The sequence below is a fragment of the Petaurus breviceps genome, unplaced genomic scaffold, assembly GCF_028583685.1.
Source record: "Petaurus breviceps papuanus isolate PSGF00001 unplaced genomic scaffold, PetGlider_PUasm1.0 178, whole genome shotgun sequence".
Taxonomy (NCBI): domain Eukaryota; kingdom Metazoa; phylum Chordata; class Mammalia; order Diprotodontia; family Petauridae; genus Petaurus; species Petaurus breviceps.
Window position 1 is genome coordinate 21,343,714 of NW_027185777.1, and position 16,472 is coordinate 21,360,185.

Below are 16,472 nucleotides of genomic sequence, written 5' to 3' on the forward strand. Positions count from 1 at the left end.
TTTACTATTTTCTTTAATAATGCCTACTTTGATGATTTTTTTTGAGATGCTAAGTGTTACTGTTAATTATGAATATTTTATTCAAGTAACTACATATTTATAAAACAAATATTTATAAAATCCCACCTCTGCCACATATTACCTCCATATCCTGTGGCTAGTCATTTAACTGTTTTGTGACTCAGTTTCCTCATTTATAAAATAAGGGGGTTGAGCTAGATGGCATCCATTGTCTCTTTCAGTTCTAAATAAATTATACTAAACACTACTATATTTAATATTCTATATGCAGTAGAGGAATTAGGAAAATGTATAAGAAATATTCTCCAGCTTTCTGGGACTTGATAATTTTGTCTGAAGTATGAATGGATAGAAGGTCTCTACAGAAGTCCCAGGACTGAGAGGCAGAGCCAAGATGATAAAGTGCAGGCTGGGATCCAGCTGAGTTCTCTCAACACTTCCTGCCAAACAACTTTAAAATAGCCTTAAAATGAATTTGGGAGTGCCAGAGCCAATGAAATGTCAGGAGAAGACATGTTTCCAGCCTAAGACAATTTATGAGGTATGCAGACAGTCAGCAACACTGGGGAGGGCAGAGACCCAGAATGCAGCAGGAACACCAGTGGTAGGCCTTGGAGGTGACCAGGCCAGCAGCAGTAGCTTTCAGGAGCTCTCAGCTCAGAGATGGTAAGGGGTCGGACAACTGATCAGAAAGATATTACAGGGGACTTTTTGCTGGCACTGGGTGCAGTTGACCCTGACTGGCAACTCTATTGCCCATAAGGAATTCTGGGCTATAGTTACAAGATGGAAAGGAGCACGGGGGGTCAGTCACAAGGGAACAGAGGCCCTGGTCACAGTTCCAGAGCCAAGAGGAGGGCTAACCTTTGTGGCTACAGAGGAGCAGGGGTAAAGACTAGAGGACTGACCAGGAGAGCAATGACCACACCTCTCCCAGGATCCACCACCTTGGAAGCACAAAACACTTGTAGAGCCCCCTCATCCCCAACTAGTTCTGAAAACAGCAGTACAGAAAAGCCTCAAGCTTGACACAGTGCCTTCCCACCCTGAGATGAGCAGAGATCCCAACTTTATTTTAAAGTTCAAAGTGAAGAAATAGACTGGTAAAATGAGTAAACAATAAAAAAGAACTTGACCATTGAAAAGTTCCTATAGTGTCAGGGAAGACCAAGACATTAACTTAGAAGAAGACAACAATGTGAAAAGTTACAAACAAAGCCTTAAAATAAAAATGCTAATTGGACCCAAGGCCAGCAAAAATTCCTAAAAGAGTTAAAGAAAGAGATATGACTTCTAGAGGAAAACTTGGGAAAAGAAATGAGTGAGGCAAGAAAATTGTGCAAAAAGAATTAACTTGGTAAAAGAGGCACCAAAAAATACTGAAGAAAATACCACCTTAGGAAAAAAAAAAACACCAGAATTATCTTAATGGCAAAAGAGGCATAAAAATTCACTGAAGAAAAGAACTCCCTTATAAACAGAATTGGCCAACTGGAAAAAAGGGTACAAAAGTTCACTGAAGAAAATAATTCCTTAAAAATTATAATTGGGCAAGTGGAAGCTAATGACTCTGTGAGACATCAAGAAACAATCAAACAAAATCAAAAGAATGAAAAATAGAAGAAAATGTAAAATATGTCATAAGAAAAACAAATGACCTGGAAAATAGATCCAGGAGAGATAAGTTAAAAAATTATTGGACTACCTCAAAGCTACGTTCAAAAAAGAGCCCAGACATCATATTTCAAAGTTTTTATAAAGGAAAATTGCCCTGATATTTTAAATCAGAGGGCAAACTAAAAATTGAAAGAATGCACTGATCACCTCCTGAAAGAGACCGCAAAATTAAAACTCCCAGGAATATTATAGCCAAATTCCAGAGCTCTCAGGTCAAATAATATATTGTAAACAGCCAAAAAGAAACCATTCAAACATTGTAGAGCCACAATCACACAAGCTTTAGCAGCTTCCATGTTAAAGGAACAGAGGGCTTAGAATATGATATTCTGGAGGACAAAAGAGCTAGGATTACAACCAAGAATAACCTACCTGATACAACTGATTTTTATCCTTCAGGAGAAAAAAAAATGGATATTTAATGAAACAGAGGACTCCCCAGCATTCCTGATGAAAAAACAAGAGCTAAATAGAAAATCTGACATTCCAACAGAGGGTTCAAGAGAAGTATAAATGGGTAAATATAAATGAGAATATAAGGGACTCAATGAAGTTAAACTATTTATATTCTTATAGAGAAACATGATACATGTAACCCCCTAAGAACTTTATCATTGTTAGGGCAGTTAGAAGGAGTCAGAATAGAGGGAAGCCATGGGTGTAACTTGATTATGTCAGGATTATCTCAAAAAAAAATGTAGGGGTGAGAAAAAGAGATGCACTGGGAGAAGAGTGAAGGGAGAAGTAGAATGAGACAAATTTTCTCATATAAATTAGGCACACAAGTCACATAACTCTGTTTGCCTCAGTTTCCTCATCTGTAAAAATAAACTAGAAAAGAAAACAGCAAACCACTCCAGTATTTTTGCTGAGAAAACCCCAAGTGGGGTCATGAAGAATCTGGCATGACTGAAATGACTCAAGAATAACAAAGATGACCGTGTGGCATGAATTATAGAGAAGGAAGAGGATCGGTCAAGGAAAACCCAACAGAAAGCTTTAAACAACCAGACGCTTACCTTACTCATGTGGCAGTTTGAATTGGCTCCTTTGCGAGGCCACAGGACATTAACAGAATCTCAGCTACTCCACTCATTATCACTTCCATCTCCATAACTCAGGGTAGCTGCAGATTTCTCTGAAATGATTCTCTTCTCAGAAGTCTCCCTAGCCCTGATACTGAATAGCCATGCTTTGTCTCACAGGAGGCCACTCAGAAATACACCTGGTTTTTACTAGGTGGTAATGTAGAAACAAAACGAGCCACTTTGCATGTATCTGAGCAGCTTGTGGAAGGAAAAATAATTAAAACTTTCTTCTGAACCTGTGGATAGGGAAAACATTGGACTCTGGGGTACTCTAGGTTGACCAAGGGTCTAAGGCATTTTGGGCAGAGAAGAGCACAAAACAAATGAGTACAGGGGAGAGAAGGTTGGGTTTGGAGTCAGTGAATGTGGGTTCAAACCTCAGCTCTGCCATTTTATGAAGAGATTAGATAAAGTGACCTCTAAAGTGTCCTTCAGTTCTAAATATAAGACCTATGCCCTCCTCACCTAAGAATTTCTTTCTTCACACTCTTGCTTGAACCTGGTCAAATCATTAGGGCAGAAATGCGGGGCAACAAGAAACTGGCAGAGGATGCAATAGTATGGGCACTGTTGCAAAACTGACTCTCAGGGGCAAAGCCAAGGTGGTGGAGTACAGGCAGGGACTTGACCGAGCTCTTTCTCCAAACTCCTCCAAATATCTTTAAAAAATGACTCTGAACAAATTCTGGAGTGGCAGAACCCATAAAAAGACAGAGTGAAGCACATTTCCAGGAAGGTCAACAGGAAAGGTCTGTTGGATGTGTGTGAGAGGAACACTGTGCCATGCAGGTCTTGCCAGAGTAGCCCCGACCCCAGTAAACCAGGGGCAGCCCTTGGGAGTGACTGAATCAGCAGCAGCAGTGGCTGCTTCTAGAGCCCTCAGCCCATAGACAGTAAGGGGATTGAACAAACTGATCAGGAGATGATAGGAATCTCTGTGCTAGCACTAAGGCAGAACTCTGTTGCTTTGCCCAGATTTGGATCTGGGTCTCAGTCCTAGATGGTAGTATTGGGGCAAGGAGGAGCACTGGCATAGCAGAGCTTGTGGCAGCAGGGGAGAGGGTACCCTCTTCACAGTTCCAGGGCAGAAAAGAGTGCTTGTGGTCACTCACAGACCAGAGCCAGGAGAGGAGAAAATACCTCTCCTTAGATCATACCACTTTGGAAGAACTGAAAATTTTCAGGTCCCTAGAAGTATCTCTGAAAATAGCTGCATAAAACCCCTGAAGCTTGGGACAGCCTTTCACCCTGGAAGCACAGATCCCTCTCTTAACAAAGAGTTAGAATGTCAAGTAATAGACTGGAAAAATGAGCAAACAACAGGAAAAAAACTCTGACTATAGAAACTTACTTTGGTTACAGGGAAGAGATCACACATACACAGAAGAAGACAACAAAGTCAAAGTTCCTACATCCAAAGTCTCCAAGAAAAATAAGAGCTGGTTCTCAGGTCATGGGAGAGCTCAAAAAGGATTTTGAAAATCAAGTAAGAGAAGTAGAGGAAAAATTGGGGAGAGAAATGAGACAGATACAAGAAAATAATGAAAAACGAGTCAACAGCCTGCTAAAGGAAACCCAAACAAAAACTGAAAAAAAAAAAAATAACACCTTAAAAAATATACTAGACCAAATGCCAAAAGAGGTTCAAAAACCCAATGAGGAGAAAAATACCTTAAAAAGCCAAATTGACCAAATTGAAAAGGAGGTTCAAAAGCTCACTGAAGAAAATAATTCCTTAAAATTTAGAATGGAGCAAATGGAAGCTAATGACTCTAGGAAAAATCAAGAAATTATAAAACAAAACCAAAAGAATGAAAAAATAGAAGACAATGTGAAATATCTCACTAGAAAAATAACTGACCTGGAAAATAAATCTAGGAGAGATAATTTAAAAATTATTGGACTACCTGAAAGCCATGATCAAAAAAAGAGCCTAGACATCATCTTTCAAGAAATTATCAAGGAAAATTGCCCTAATATTCTAGAACCAGAGGGTAAAATAGAAACTGAAAGAATCTACCAATCATCTCCTTAGAGTGATCCCAAAATGAAAACTCCTAAGAATATTATAGCTAAATTCCAGAGTTCACAGGTCAAGGAGAAAATATTGGAAGCAGCTAGAAAGAAACAATTCAAATATCATGGAGCCACAATCAGGATAACACAAGATTTAGCAGCTTCTACATTAAAGGATTGAAGGGTTTAAAGTACGATATTCCAAAGGGCCAAGGAGCTAGGATTACAACCAAGAATTGCCTACCTAGCAAAACTGAGTATAATCCATGAGTGAAAAAGTAGATATTGAGTGAGATAGAGGAATTTCATGCATTCTTGAGAAAAGACCAGAGCTAAATAAAAAATTTGACTTTCAAATACAAGACTCAAGAGAAGCATGAAAAGGGAAACAGGAAGGAGAAATTATAAGGGACTCATTAAACTGTTAATATTTCTACATGGAAGCATGATATTTGTAACTCATAAGACCTTTCTCATTATTAGGGTAGTTAGAAGGAGATGTGTCCTCATCAGAATTGACTCAAAGAGGGAATAACATACACACTCAATTTGGTATGGAAATCCATCTTACCCTAGAGGAAAATAGGGGGGAAGGTGATAGGGAGGGTGGTGATAGAAAGGAGGGCAGATTGGGGGAGAGGGCAATCAAAAGAAAAACACTTTTGAGGAGAGACAGGGTCAAAAGAGAGAATAGAATAACTGGGCAGTGGGATAGGATGGCGGGAAATATAGTTGTCTTTCCCAAAATGACTATTATGGAAGTGTTTTGTATGACTACTCATGCATAACCTATATTGAATTGCTTGCCTTCTCAATGAGAGGGGGTGGGGAGGAAGGGAGAGAATTTGGAATCCGAAGTTTTAAAAATAAATGTCAAAATTGTTTTTACATGTAACTGGGGAAATATTAAATTCCAAATTAAAAAAACAAACAAACAGACTCCCAACCTCCCTTCCAACCACCTTGGCCTTTTAACTCGTAGCACAAATATGTCAACTTGAAGGGCACTGCCATACATTTTAGTTTTCTAATTGCTTTTTATGAATACACATTTCCAAATCCCTTGCACTGAATGCCACCCTGGGATAGGAGTCTGTTGGCAGCAAAACTCACTTGTCTAAAGTAGGATATTGGAACAACATAGGGAATGGGCTTTTCATTTCATTGACATAGGGGACTCCCAGGTGAGAAAGTTCAGCACTTCCTGCGACTAAAAGTCTTAGGGAGTTGCTTAGAACCTTGAGAAGTTAAGTGACTTGTCCTAGGTCACATAGCTAGTATGTATCAAGAGTTGGGACTTGTACACTGGTCATCTTGACCCCACAGCCAGTTCTCTACTATACCATGCTACAAATCCTAGAGTTAATACATGTCACAGCAGGAAGGTACTTTAGGATGGAGCCATCTCATGGCATAGATAAAGAAATTGTAGCTCAAGGAGTCAGACAGTCTTAATTCCTTACATTTTTATTAAACTTTTACTTGTCTGAAACAAATTTTTTTTTGTAGATCCTAGGCTTAGATCAGTTAACATAGCCCAAGAAAATATAGTCTTTCCTTCCAGGAAGGGTATCCCCATAGAGGGTACAATTTGTTGACTTCTTCCTGGAGAGAAGCTGCCCCCACAAGCAAGGTCAGGCTCCTATGCGGTTTTCACTTATACAAGAATATAACATGTAATTGGGGAAGGAAATAAAATATTATTTAAAAATTATAAAATAAAATTATAAAATTATTTAAAATGTAAATGAATTATCTTTACATTATTTTAAAATTATTTTTTAATGTAATTTTTTTTTTAAGAATTCTAGGCAATGTAAGTAGCTCCATAGACTTGCAAGCACACACTTGCAGGTAAGAAGATGAAGACAGCCAGTGCTATTTGATGGTGCTTCCTTGACTGTGAATATTCCAACCCTGGCCAAAGAAAGAATGGATTCCTAATTCCTTTCATTCCTTGAAATTAGAATTTCCATCTTCTGGTTCACCTTCTTAGTGGTCTCCTGACAAAGGTGTCTGTGGGGTGGGGAAGAGAGATGGTTGGCCTTGCAATTTGGTTAATTCTAAAGGGTTTGAAGACTGAGTCATGATAGACGTGTATAGGATTAAGAAAATTAATTCTAATTTTAACCTTTTTTTCCTTTTTGACTTGGCAGAGATTAGTGGGTCCTACACCTAAGTGATTTGGCTCTGAATGTTGTGCTATTAAGACTTAAGATAGAGCTGGGTGGAGAAAAGAAGGGGATCCTTTTAACATGAAATCGTGGGGAATAAAAGCCATGGAGTCTAAAATTTATTCATGTTTTTTGTCCATCTACTGAGCATTTTAGTAATAGCTATTAACAAAGATGCCCTACAATGACACTTTGCTGCCAAAAATTGTTACCAAAGGTGAAATTTTATAGGACACAGAAGTGTTCCAAAACTGATTCTCTGCCTAAGATGCTTTAGCAAAAATGAGCCAAGATCCTTTGTTCTTCTTGGTCTATTCTAAGCGGTTTTCCCTCTCTCTCTTAGGGCATTTTCCTGTTCAGCAATGTAACCCAGAAGTCATATCCCTACTCCCTAGCATACAGGTCTTTCCAGTCCTAGATTTTCCTCTTTCTTAAGCTGGAACTGGGCCCTGGCATGACCAGGAAAGGTCTCTATCTGTGATATCATTGTGTCCTTCTTGGCCATTTTCACTGCCAACCTGTGCTGAAGGGATTGGAACTTCCTTAACTCTCTTCCTTAACCTGGTGAATTTTAAGAGATTTTGGTCCTGTCTCTTTCTTCCCACCACCCTTCCCCCCCCACCCCCCCTGCCCTGAGCCACTTTTCCCCCTCCATTTCTCCCCAAGGATTTATTAATTGTACCGAAATCACAGCCCGTACAAGATTTATTCTAGCCTCATATATCTTACAGAGAAATAATAAAGATGTCTAATAAAGCTTTGCCCTCAAAAACAACTCCTATAGACTAGTACTATCCCTTTGTGTAAAACAGATATTCTCAAAGGTATTTAGGGGGCAGGGTGTTTCCAGAATTTTTTTTTATTCAACCGCTTCCATTATAATCTGATGCTTAAGATCTCAATTTGAGTTTTTAAAAGATAAGTTAGTGTCTTGTGTCTCCAAATCAATGTTGGAGAAAGAAAAGAAAAGATTCAAGGAAAGAACAGGCATAAAAGGGTATAAGACAAAACAATCACAGTTAAAAAGAAAACCACATACCATCGCTAAGACAAAATATGGAATTTATTCAGCAATTTGACCAGTCCACATTGGGCAAAATACTTTGTTTCATCTGCATTACCCGAAAACACATTTTAATAATGTTCTTAAATATTTCATAATGTCAAAAGTACAGGGTTGTTCCTTAAAGCATTTGATATATGCAACATACATAGTATGCTCTCTCGAAACTCAAATGCTTAAAGCATTTCAGCATTACAAAGGTTTCTGTTTTTCCTAGAAGTTCACTCACTCATCCCATTGGATGTACAGAATTATGTGGTTTACACAGTTTTGCCCACATCCAAAACGTTGTGTTTTAAATGTATTAAGCATAGCATGTACAATAAGAATTGTTTCCATAGGAACATAACAAGACTTGTCATCAGTGACAGGTGGCTAGGGACACATTCAATTAGCCACTCCAACACACTGGACAAGCTTATTGGTGGTTAAAACAGTACTCTGGGCTCTTATCATCCCTCAAAAAAGTCAATTCAATTTTTGCCAGAATCTAACATCAATGGCTCAAGGAAATACTGTTTAAAAACAATAAACATTCTCTCCAATAAATGAAGATTTCTTATCCAACTTAGAAACAAAAGTAGTAATTTCTACATTATTGTCCAAAACTGAAAATACCAAAGTGCACCGTAGATGGAACCAATCACCAGAGTCATTCTTCTAATCTTCTCAACTTTCTAATTGGGGGTTTATCATCAGGGATATTGAGAACATTTCTTCTTAATTTGTACCAGTGTAGTTTCAAAGATTAAGTGCATGTGGGCGACATGGAGCCCATACTATCCAGGTAAAAGACCTGCGTGTGATACCACCAACTCCGTAGTCGAGATGTAGAGCCATTACTAAATCTCCTAGGAGGAGATGAAGACCAAACCCTAACTTGGAGCAGATGACACTGGCTGTCAGCCATATTCTAACGTGGGAGGCCCCCGGACAATGTTGAAATAACCAGCCAGAGCTCCAAGATCGATGTAGAGGGATCGTTGCCTCTTGATGGCTTCAGATTCTTCTGTACTCCCAGTGCATGAAGAAGAATCTGTGAAGACAAGAATTGGGGGACTGTAAATTCAATATCCAGAACAGAGTTGATGGACATTTAGCCAACAGATACAATCACTTGGGGCCTGCTGAGAAGTCTTTTAAAAATCTGGTTTTATTCCAAAAGTTTACGCTTGAGTATTTTTCCTCAACTGTCCATCTCAGATGAAATAGACCAAACTGCAGTTAAGAAAGCAGAGATGGTAAAGAGGAACTCAACATTAGGATACTTCTTAAAAGAGTTGTAGGGAAAAAAGGCCAAAGAAAGTCCATGGAATTTTTAGGAGCTGCATATGGGAGTATGAATCTCAATAGCTTTTAATAAAAAGAAAATGATAAACACACACTATTCCTAGAATACTTTCTAAATTGGGAAGTTCTCTGTCAGGGGAAAATTTTTTTAGGAAAAGATCAGAAATGCCATTTGAATTCAAACTCAGCTTTGTATCCATCCATGGGCCACTTAGGATATTATCCAGTGGGTTAGAGGCCTCAGGACATTTGCTGTGAAAACCTATAATGATACTTTACCAAGAACCAAACTATTATGGTTCATTTACTTAAAATGAACTAGTGAATTATCTGTTGCACGAAGTCAGAAACCCCTCAGGACAGAATAGGAATATCCAGATGTATGGACCATCCCACAGTGACCAAACTGACATGCATCTACCATCGATGCACATTATAATTTTCTAGTAAATTAATTCTCAATGAGAAAAAAAAATAATCTGTTTCTACAATCCTAGCTATGGTTACAGTAACTCATGATTTGCTTTTATTCTATAAACTTCAAAGAAAGAAATCTGGAAGGGCCGTCAGAAGAAAAGAAAGCTTGGGGGGGTTGAGTACTCTAGAGAGCTCGTACCTGTGATGTTCTCTGGCAGCTCCAAATCCTTTCTTGTTATTCTTTTCCTCTCAAAAAGGGCCGAGTCCAGACTCTGACAGCGTGGCTGCTCCTCTCGGGGAGGGTTCAGGGCCTCGTGCTTTAGCAAATCTGCTGCAGTCGGACGATGGTTTGGGTTCCTTTCCAATGCTGCTTCTATCAGCTCTCTCATGCCTGGGCTAGAGTCCTGAGCGATATCTTCCAAAGGGGGTGCTTGCTTGTGAATCTAACAACAAATCAATTTTTTTAGTGTACAAAGAGCAGATTGGGGGGTTGATGAGTGGAAATAGCCTCATGGGAGAAAATGCCCTAGGGACATGTCACTGAAAATTACATTCTTTCTGTCACCAATCCCTCCCCCTACCCCCCCCCCCCCCAAAAACAACAAACATCAGTCCCCAGGAGCATGGGTTTAAATTCAAACACTAAAAGCATTCATCCTCTAAAAGCACTGAATTTAGAAAGGGGGCTCCTTGTTTCTATGCTATCTTCACAAAAGAGCCGTGGCCTCAGCTTATCTCTGCTGCTCCAGCAAAGTCTCAGCACTTTACTCTTCTCCTCTGAGAAAGGAGGAGGGTATTATCTCACCTGGATCCCAGGCTATCAAAAGGATCGACAGACTAACCAGTGTCACTTAGCACAGTGAATTATTTTGCAATGTGATGAAGCCTACAGAGCTCTTCTCAGAAAAAAAAATGCTGGTTTTACATTTATAATTAAAGGAAATGTCAAATTCCAATTATAGGCTGGTGAAAATAAGGTTGTCCTTTCTTTTCCCATCTTCATAGACCTCCCGAAATATTTTGTCCCCTTTTTCCCAAGTTAAGATTCCCCAACTCAAAGAGTTCAAAGGCTATATGGAACATCTCCAGCTTGGAGACATGGGTCATTTCAAGGTTGCTGCTAAGTACTTTAATTCTGTGGCATAAAAAGAAATTATCTTTCATAGATGGCTGATTTAAAGCCTTTTGTATCATTTATTACTACTATTACTAATTTCCTCCAACATAGGAAGCATTTGTGGCTCTTATCACCATTTCAACACTCTATGAGAGCCTGGGAGTTTGTGTGAGCAGGAGTTTCCCAGTCCAGGCTGAACCATCCCTCCCATGGCTGGTTTGATGGTTCATACTTACTATGTAAAGGTAGGAGGGGTAGGCAGAGCGAGGGTATCGTTTCACCCAGGGAGGTGTGCCCGTCTGCATGTGAATGAGGGTGGCCCCCAAGCTGTAGATATCAGCTTTTGTTGAATGGCCTCTGCAGAGAATCACTTCTGGGCTCATGTAAATCTGGAAAAAAAAAATGGGGGGGAGGTAGAGAATCAGCCTGGAGTTCCCTCATTTGGTTGTTTTAGTATTTATTTCCTTGCTCCAGTTCTGGGAATTCCCCCTGGCCTTATCCTTTCTATCAAACTCTCTACCCTCTGCAAAAGAGACAATACTTGCTTCTTCTAGCTAAGGAAAACAAGAGAATCACTCTATTTGGGAGCCAGGTAACCTTGGCTGGAGGGAGTAAACTAGCCTGACAAAGAATGCCTTTCAGCCAACAAGCTAAAGGTACTGTAGATTCAGAGACGTGATGCCAAGCAAACTACGCAGGATTTCCATCTTGCTGTAAGCAACTACCTACTGCACTGAATGGTTTTCCTAATGATTTGAAGGGCTTTTTGTTTTTTATTTAGTTTTCCTAAGACTTGGTCTATCTTACCCTGCTACTTCTCCCACTTGGGTTGGTTCAACCCTCCTTAAGTTTCCTGCCACCTCCATCATGTTGGGCTCACCATAGTAATACTGAATATTTATTATGAATTACACAATTTAAAATATTAATACAGAGCCAGGAGACTCAGCCCACTGCAGCTCAAAACTCCTGAACTTAAGAGACCCACCAGTCTCAGTCCATAAGATAAAATAGGGATTACAGGTAAGCTGCACTACCACATCCTGCTTGCTAGAGAGAATTACATTTCTTATATAAAGTGGATAACACACAAATCCTTTTCAGTCCAAAGTTTAACATTAAGTAATAGCTTTTTGATTACTCACACAGGGGTATGAATGCTCCAAAAGTTAGATAACCATCAAATCATTTCTACTTGGCTTGAAAATGGGTTCTTTTATACTTACATTTGAATGTAAATGTGTCTAATGTTCTGGGAATTAATTTAATTCTAGTTGAAGAAGAATGACTTTTCCACATCCTGACTCCTAACTCAACTGTTTCCCTGGGGCCCAAACAATGAGATGAAGACACAGTCTTCTGTGAGTGCACAAATTAGAATCTACAGTGATTCCGAATAATCTAGAGCAAGTACTGGTGAATTAATGGATTTGGATTGCAAAGGGTTTCCACATCCATGAAGAAATGAACTTGAATGTATAGTTTTTTCAATAACAAAGCCAAACCTAGGTGGTGCAGTGAATAGAGCACCAGTCCTGCAGTCAGGAGGACCTGAGTTCAAATTTTACCTCAAACACTTAACACTAGCTGTGTGACCTTGGGCAAGTCACTTAACCCCAATTGCCCTGCCGCCCCCCCCTTCAAAAAAAAAAAAGACAAAACAAAACAAAAACAAAGCCAAACTGAGATTCTACAGAGTTCAGGAGGTCCATGAACTTGGATGGAAAAAAAAATGTATATCCTTATTTTCACTAACCTTCTATTTCCTTTGTAAATTCTATATATTTCACTTTATGCATTTAACAACAATACCCTGAGAAGAGCTCTATAGGCTTCCCAAGATTGCCAAAGGGTTCCATGACACAGAAAAAGTTAAGAACCTGTGGTCTTATAGTTGTTGGTTTAAGAATCACTGTACTTCAGGCAGAAGTCTGGCCTGGGAGCTAGGAGGCTTGAGCTCCAGCGACAGCTCTGTCTCTGGCTATGAGACTCTGGAGGAGAAAGAACCTCTCTGGGCCTCTGCTGGCTCATCAGTAAAATGAAGACACTGAATCAGAAAGAAACTACTGGAAGGTCCTCTCCAGGGCAAAAAAAAAGTCTTATTCTTTGTCAGGATTCTTTAAAGCGAATTCTTTCATTTTCTGTGTTTGGGGAATTGAGAAGTTATGTCTATAAAAGGAAAAGGACAAATCCATGCCACCTCTAAACCACAGTGAGCCTGCATTCCTTGGGTATTCTTCTGGACCCTCCATGCAGTGGCCCACGAAAGGTGGTTGCTTTCTTTTGTTTTCTAATGATCCACTGGCCAGAATTCAACCTTGATTGAATTCTAATGTAGACGCTGTTGTGCAATAAGACACAGCAAGCTTGTATTAGCAACCTACTACCTAATTGTGTGCTAGGCTAGATGCAGGGGGATAAACACATTCAATAGCTATCCTTGTCCTCAATGAGTTTACTGGCTAGTAGAGGAAAGGATGATTGTTGGCATTCATCGACTGATTTAAGGTTTATTAAAGACATTATTTTATTTCTTCTTCACGATTCCTTCTTATGTATGAGAAAACGGAGCTAATTTAGAGAGGTTCAGTGACTGCCATGGTCACACTAGCCGATGTCTGCAGTGGGTCGCACACCCACCTAGTTGATTTCATTAATAAAGGTACCACTCCATGCTGACTTATTTCCCCACCCCTTCTCTGATCCAGCATAGCTGGTCTTTCTGCTTCTCATAAATAGCACTCCGTTTGCTAACCTGCATTTATTTGTATTTGTTTTCTTTTATACTTATTCTGTAAATTATTATATATGTGTTATTCTCTCCTGCATTAGGTTTAAGCTTCTTGAGAGTATGGACTATTTCATTCTTTGTCACTGGCATCCCTAGCAAAATACACAGTGCCTGGAACATGACAAGGGCATAACAGATGTTCAGTGATTAAATAATGGATCCACCACATAGGTTAAAAGCAAATAAAAGGAAAATTATTTTAACCAAAAATATATAGCATCTTCTGGAAGAAAAACGTAGGATGGTTTCAAATTAATCATCCTAATGCCAATTAATTTCTCTCACAAGTTTTAACTTCTGATTTTTCCCAGTTTTTTTTTTCATTAATGTTACTTGCCAGAGATATTCATTCATCAACTTTAAACTTTCCCTCCAGTGTCAAAATTTGACAACTCTAGTGTTGATATTCTCAAGATACAGACTAGCTCTGGCATTTGGAGCTGCAAAATCTTTGTGAAGTGCTCTTGCAAATCATTCTAGCCAATCCATAAGAAGCAATTTACTGTTGCAGAAAAAAATAGATAATCTCAATGTTATCTAGTGGTAGAACACTACATTGCTGGATTTCTAACTCAGGCAGGCATGCCCTTTTTCACAGAAGATTCCCAGAAAAGGTCTGTTTTTTTCTCCAGTATTGCAAAATACTTAATCACATGACCGCGAAGAAGTTGGAGGAGGGAAGGGAGTGAGATATAGATGTTTTTCCTATGTTTAATACCATAACTAGTTGGGTTTTTTTTTTCAACAAGTCCAGGGAGAGAAAAAAGGTTATGATGCTTCACATTTTTTAAACAAGATATCCTGAAACATTTTCCAAAGATTTGCCCAGGGTCAGACAGCGAGCAGGATTAGAACATAGGTCTTTATGACTTTAAAGATAACTCTCTGTTGTAAAGAAAAAACCTTACACCAGGCCAAGAACCTCCAAGCCTCCTTCTTTTCTGGCTCACAGACATCTATGCACAAACTCAAAGATTATATAGCTTAAAAATAGTCCCTTTGGTGTCCTAGCATGATGGTGCATACCTGTAATCTACACTATTAAGGGAGGCCAATGCTAGGGGATTGCTTGAGTTCAAGAGCTCTGAGCTGCAGTGGATTAAAGCCCAGCAGATACACTTTCTAAATCTGCCACCCAAATGGCAAGCTGCCAAGGAGCCATCAGGTTGATGAAATAGGGATGGACCCTTTGGAATGGAGAGTTTCCCCATGGGGTGAGTGGCCACTACACTTCTGGTCCCAGAGAGACTCAGGTGCCAAAAAAAATAAAATAAATTAAAATCCCTCCTTACAAAATGGAGGGAGGGGAGAGAGAAGGGCATCTTACTTGTAGATACTCAAAATGCTTAAGGTCTATTAAGGAATTTATTAATGACAAATCTAAGCATTGAAAGATATGAAAAACCCTGAGGACATGTCCTCCATTTCAGGAAATTCTGTTCCTTTTTGCTACATGGAAAACTTAAATATTATTGCTATTTTGTTTTTGGCTCACATTTGCTCATTACTCACCATTTAAATTAAATCATACATTATTTTAAGGAAAGTTAGTGATATTACCAACTTACAGAGCATTATTTCCCAGGTTTTTGATGAATGAAATTATTTCCCTTTAACCTCTCTTAGAGGGATTCTAGAACCTTTACCAGAAAATCTCAGAAAGACAAAGTATTTTCTTGGATATGTAATAATTACCTCTGTTCCCCGAAGATCCTTTGGAAAGTAGATCTCTTCTGTCATTTTAACACTCAGGCCAAAATCCACCAACACAGCCTTCGTTGACATGAAAACGATGTTGCTGGCTGCAGCAGAAACAAAACACTTTTTTAGTCTAAAAATGTACCTGCATGTTACAATACAACAATGCCTAAAGAAATAGATATCAGATAGCAAACAAAAGCATGAGTAACCAGTGTAAATTCAGAAAAACACAAGTCAATAAAATAAATAAATAAAAAGATCCAGATTCTAAGCATAGGAGGGGTTCAAGATGTACATAAATGATCTACACGTGCCATGTCAGGGATACAAGCTTCAAGTTCTCAGAGCCAAAATGTGGACCTGAATGGTGTCACATTGCAACTAAATCCTTCTTCTGGAACAGGAAACAACAATTTCAATGGTGACCCTATTAATGCTGAGCCTGCAACAGCGTCTAATACACATACCAAGTTTTACACTGGTTCTCTTTCAGATTGGCTGATTAATGTTGCTAAAAAATTTCAAGGATCCATGATGTCATCTATGAGGTTATTTTCTTTACAAAAACAGATTACTAACTGCTCTGCCTTAAGAGATTATATTCATGAGGTTTGAGTTGTTACAGCCAGAAAAAATACCTGCACTTAGTAGAAAGCTCTGCAGTGATGAGCTAGATTGGGCCGTGGACAAGATCACCAGTTTTGGGGTCCACACTCCTAACTCTTGCCAGAGCTTGTGCTCCATTGGCATAATCTTCAAGAATCCAGAGTCATTTTCATACCACAACGGGGTACTATAGTAGAACATTATGAGTTCTATCTAGTTCTAGATATTACTAGGAAAGTTTCAAACATTCAATGTATTTGTTTTACATGGCCCCAAAGAAGATATCTCTCTTGAAGTCTCTGCAGATGAGAGAACTGCAGGGGTGAATTAATACATAGATTTTTCAGATTTTTTTTCTCATGGATCAAATCAGTTTTGCTCATTTTTTTCCCTCCTCTCCTTTCTTTCTTTTTAAAAATCCTTTGTCATACGTTATGGCTCTTTAGGGATGGGAAAGCCAGAGGAAAACAGGGGGAAAAGCCACATGAAAACAAAAGATAGCAGTATTTTT

At 39.0% G+C, this 16,472-nt stretch overlaps 1 protein-coding gene across 2 annotated transcripts in view; it reads right to left on the reverse strand.

Annotated features, from left to right (window-relative positions):
* Positions 1 to 8,021: 8,021 nt before the first annotated feature.
* MAP3K8 (mitogen-activated protein kinase kinase kinase 8) overlaps positions 8,022 to 16,472 on the reverse strand; it is a 24,334-nt gene continuing 15,883 nt past the window's right edge. For both annotated transcript variants that reach the window (XM_069086385.1, XM_069086384.1), the window contains exons 5-8: positions 15,350 to 15,456; positions 11,100 to 11,252; positions 9,946 to 10,189; positions 8,022 to 9,075 (exon numbers count right to left, since the gene is read on the reverse strand). In XM_069086385.1, coding sequence (XP_068942486.1) covers positions 8,942 to 9,075; positions 9,946 to 10,189; positions 11,100 to 11,252; positions 15,350 to 15,456 — 638 coding nt within the window. In that variant the 3' untranslated portion in view covers positions 8,022 to 8,941. The remainder of the gene's footprint in view (positions 9,076 to 9,945; positions 10,190 to 11,099; positions 11,253 to 15,349; positions 15,457 to 16,472) is intronic.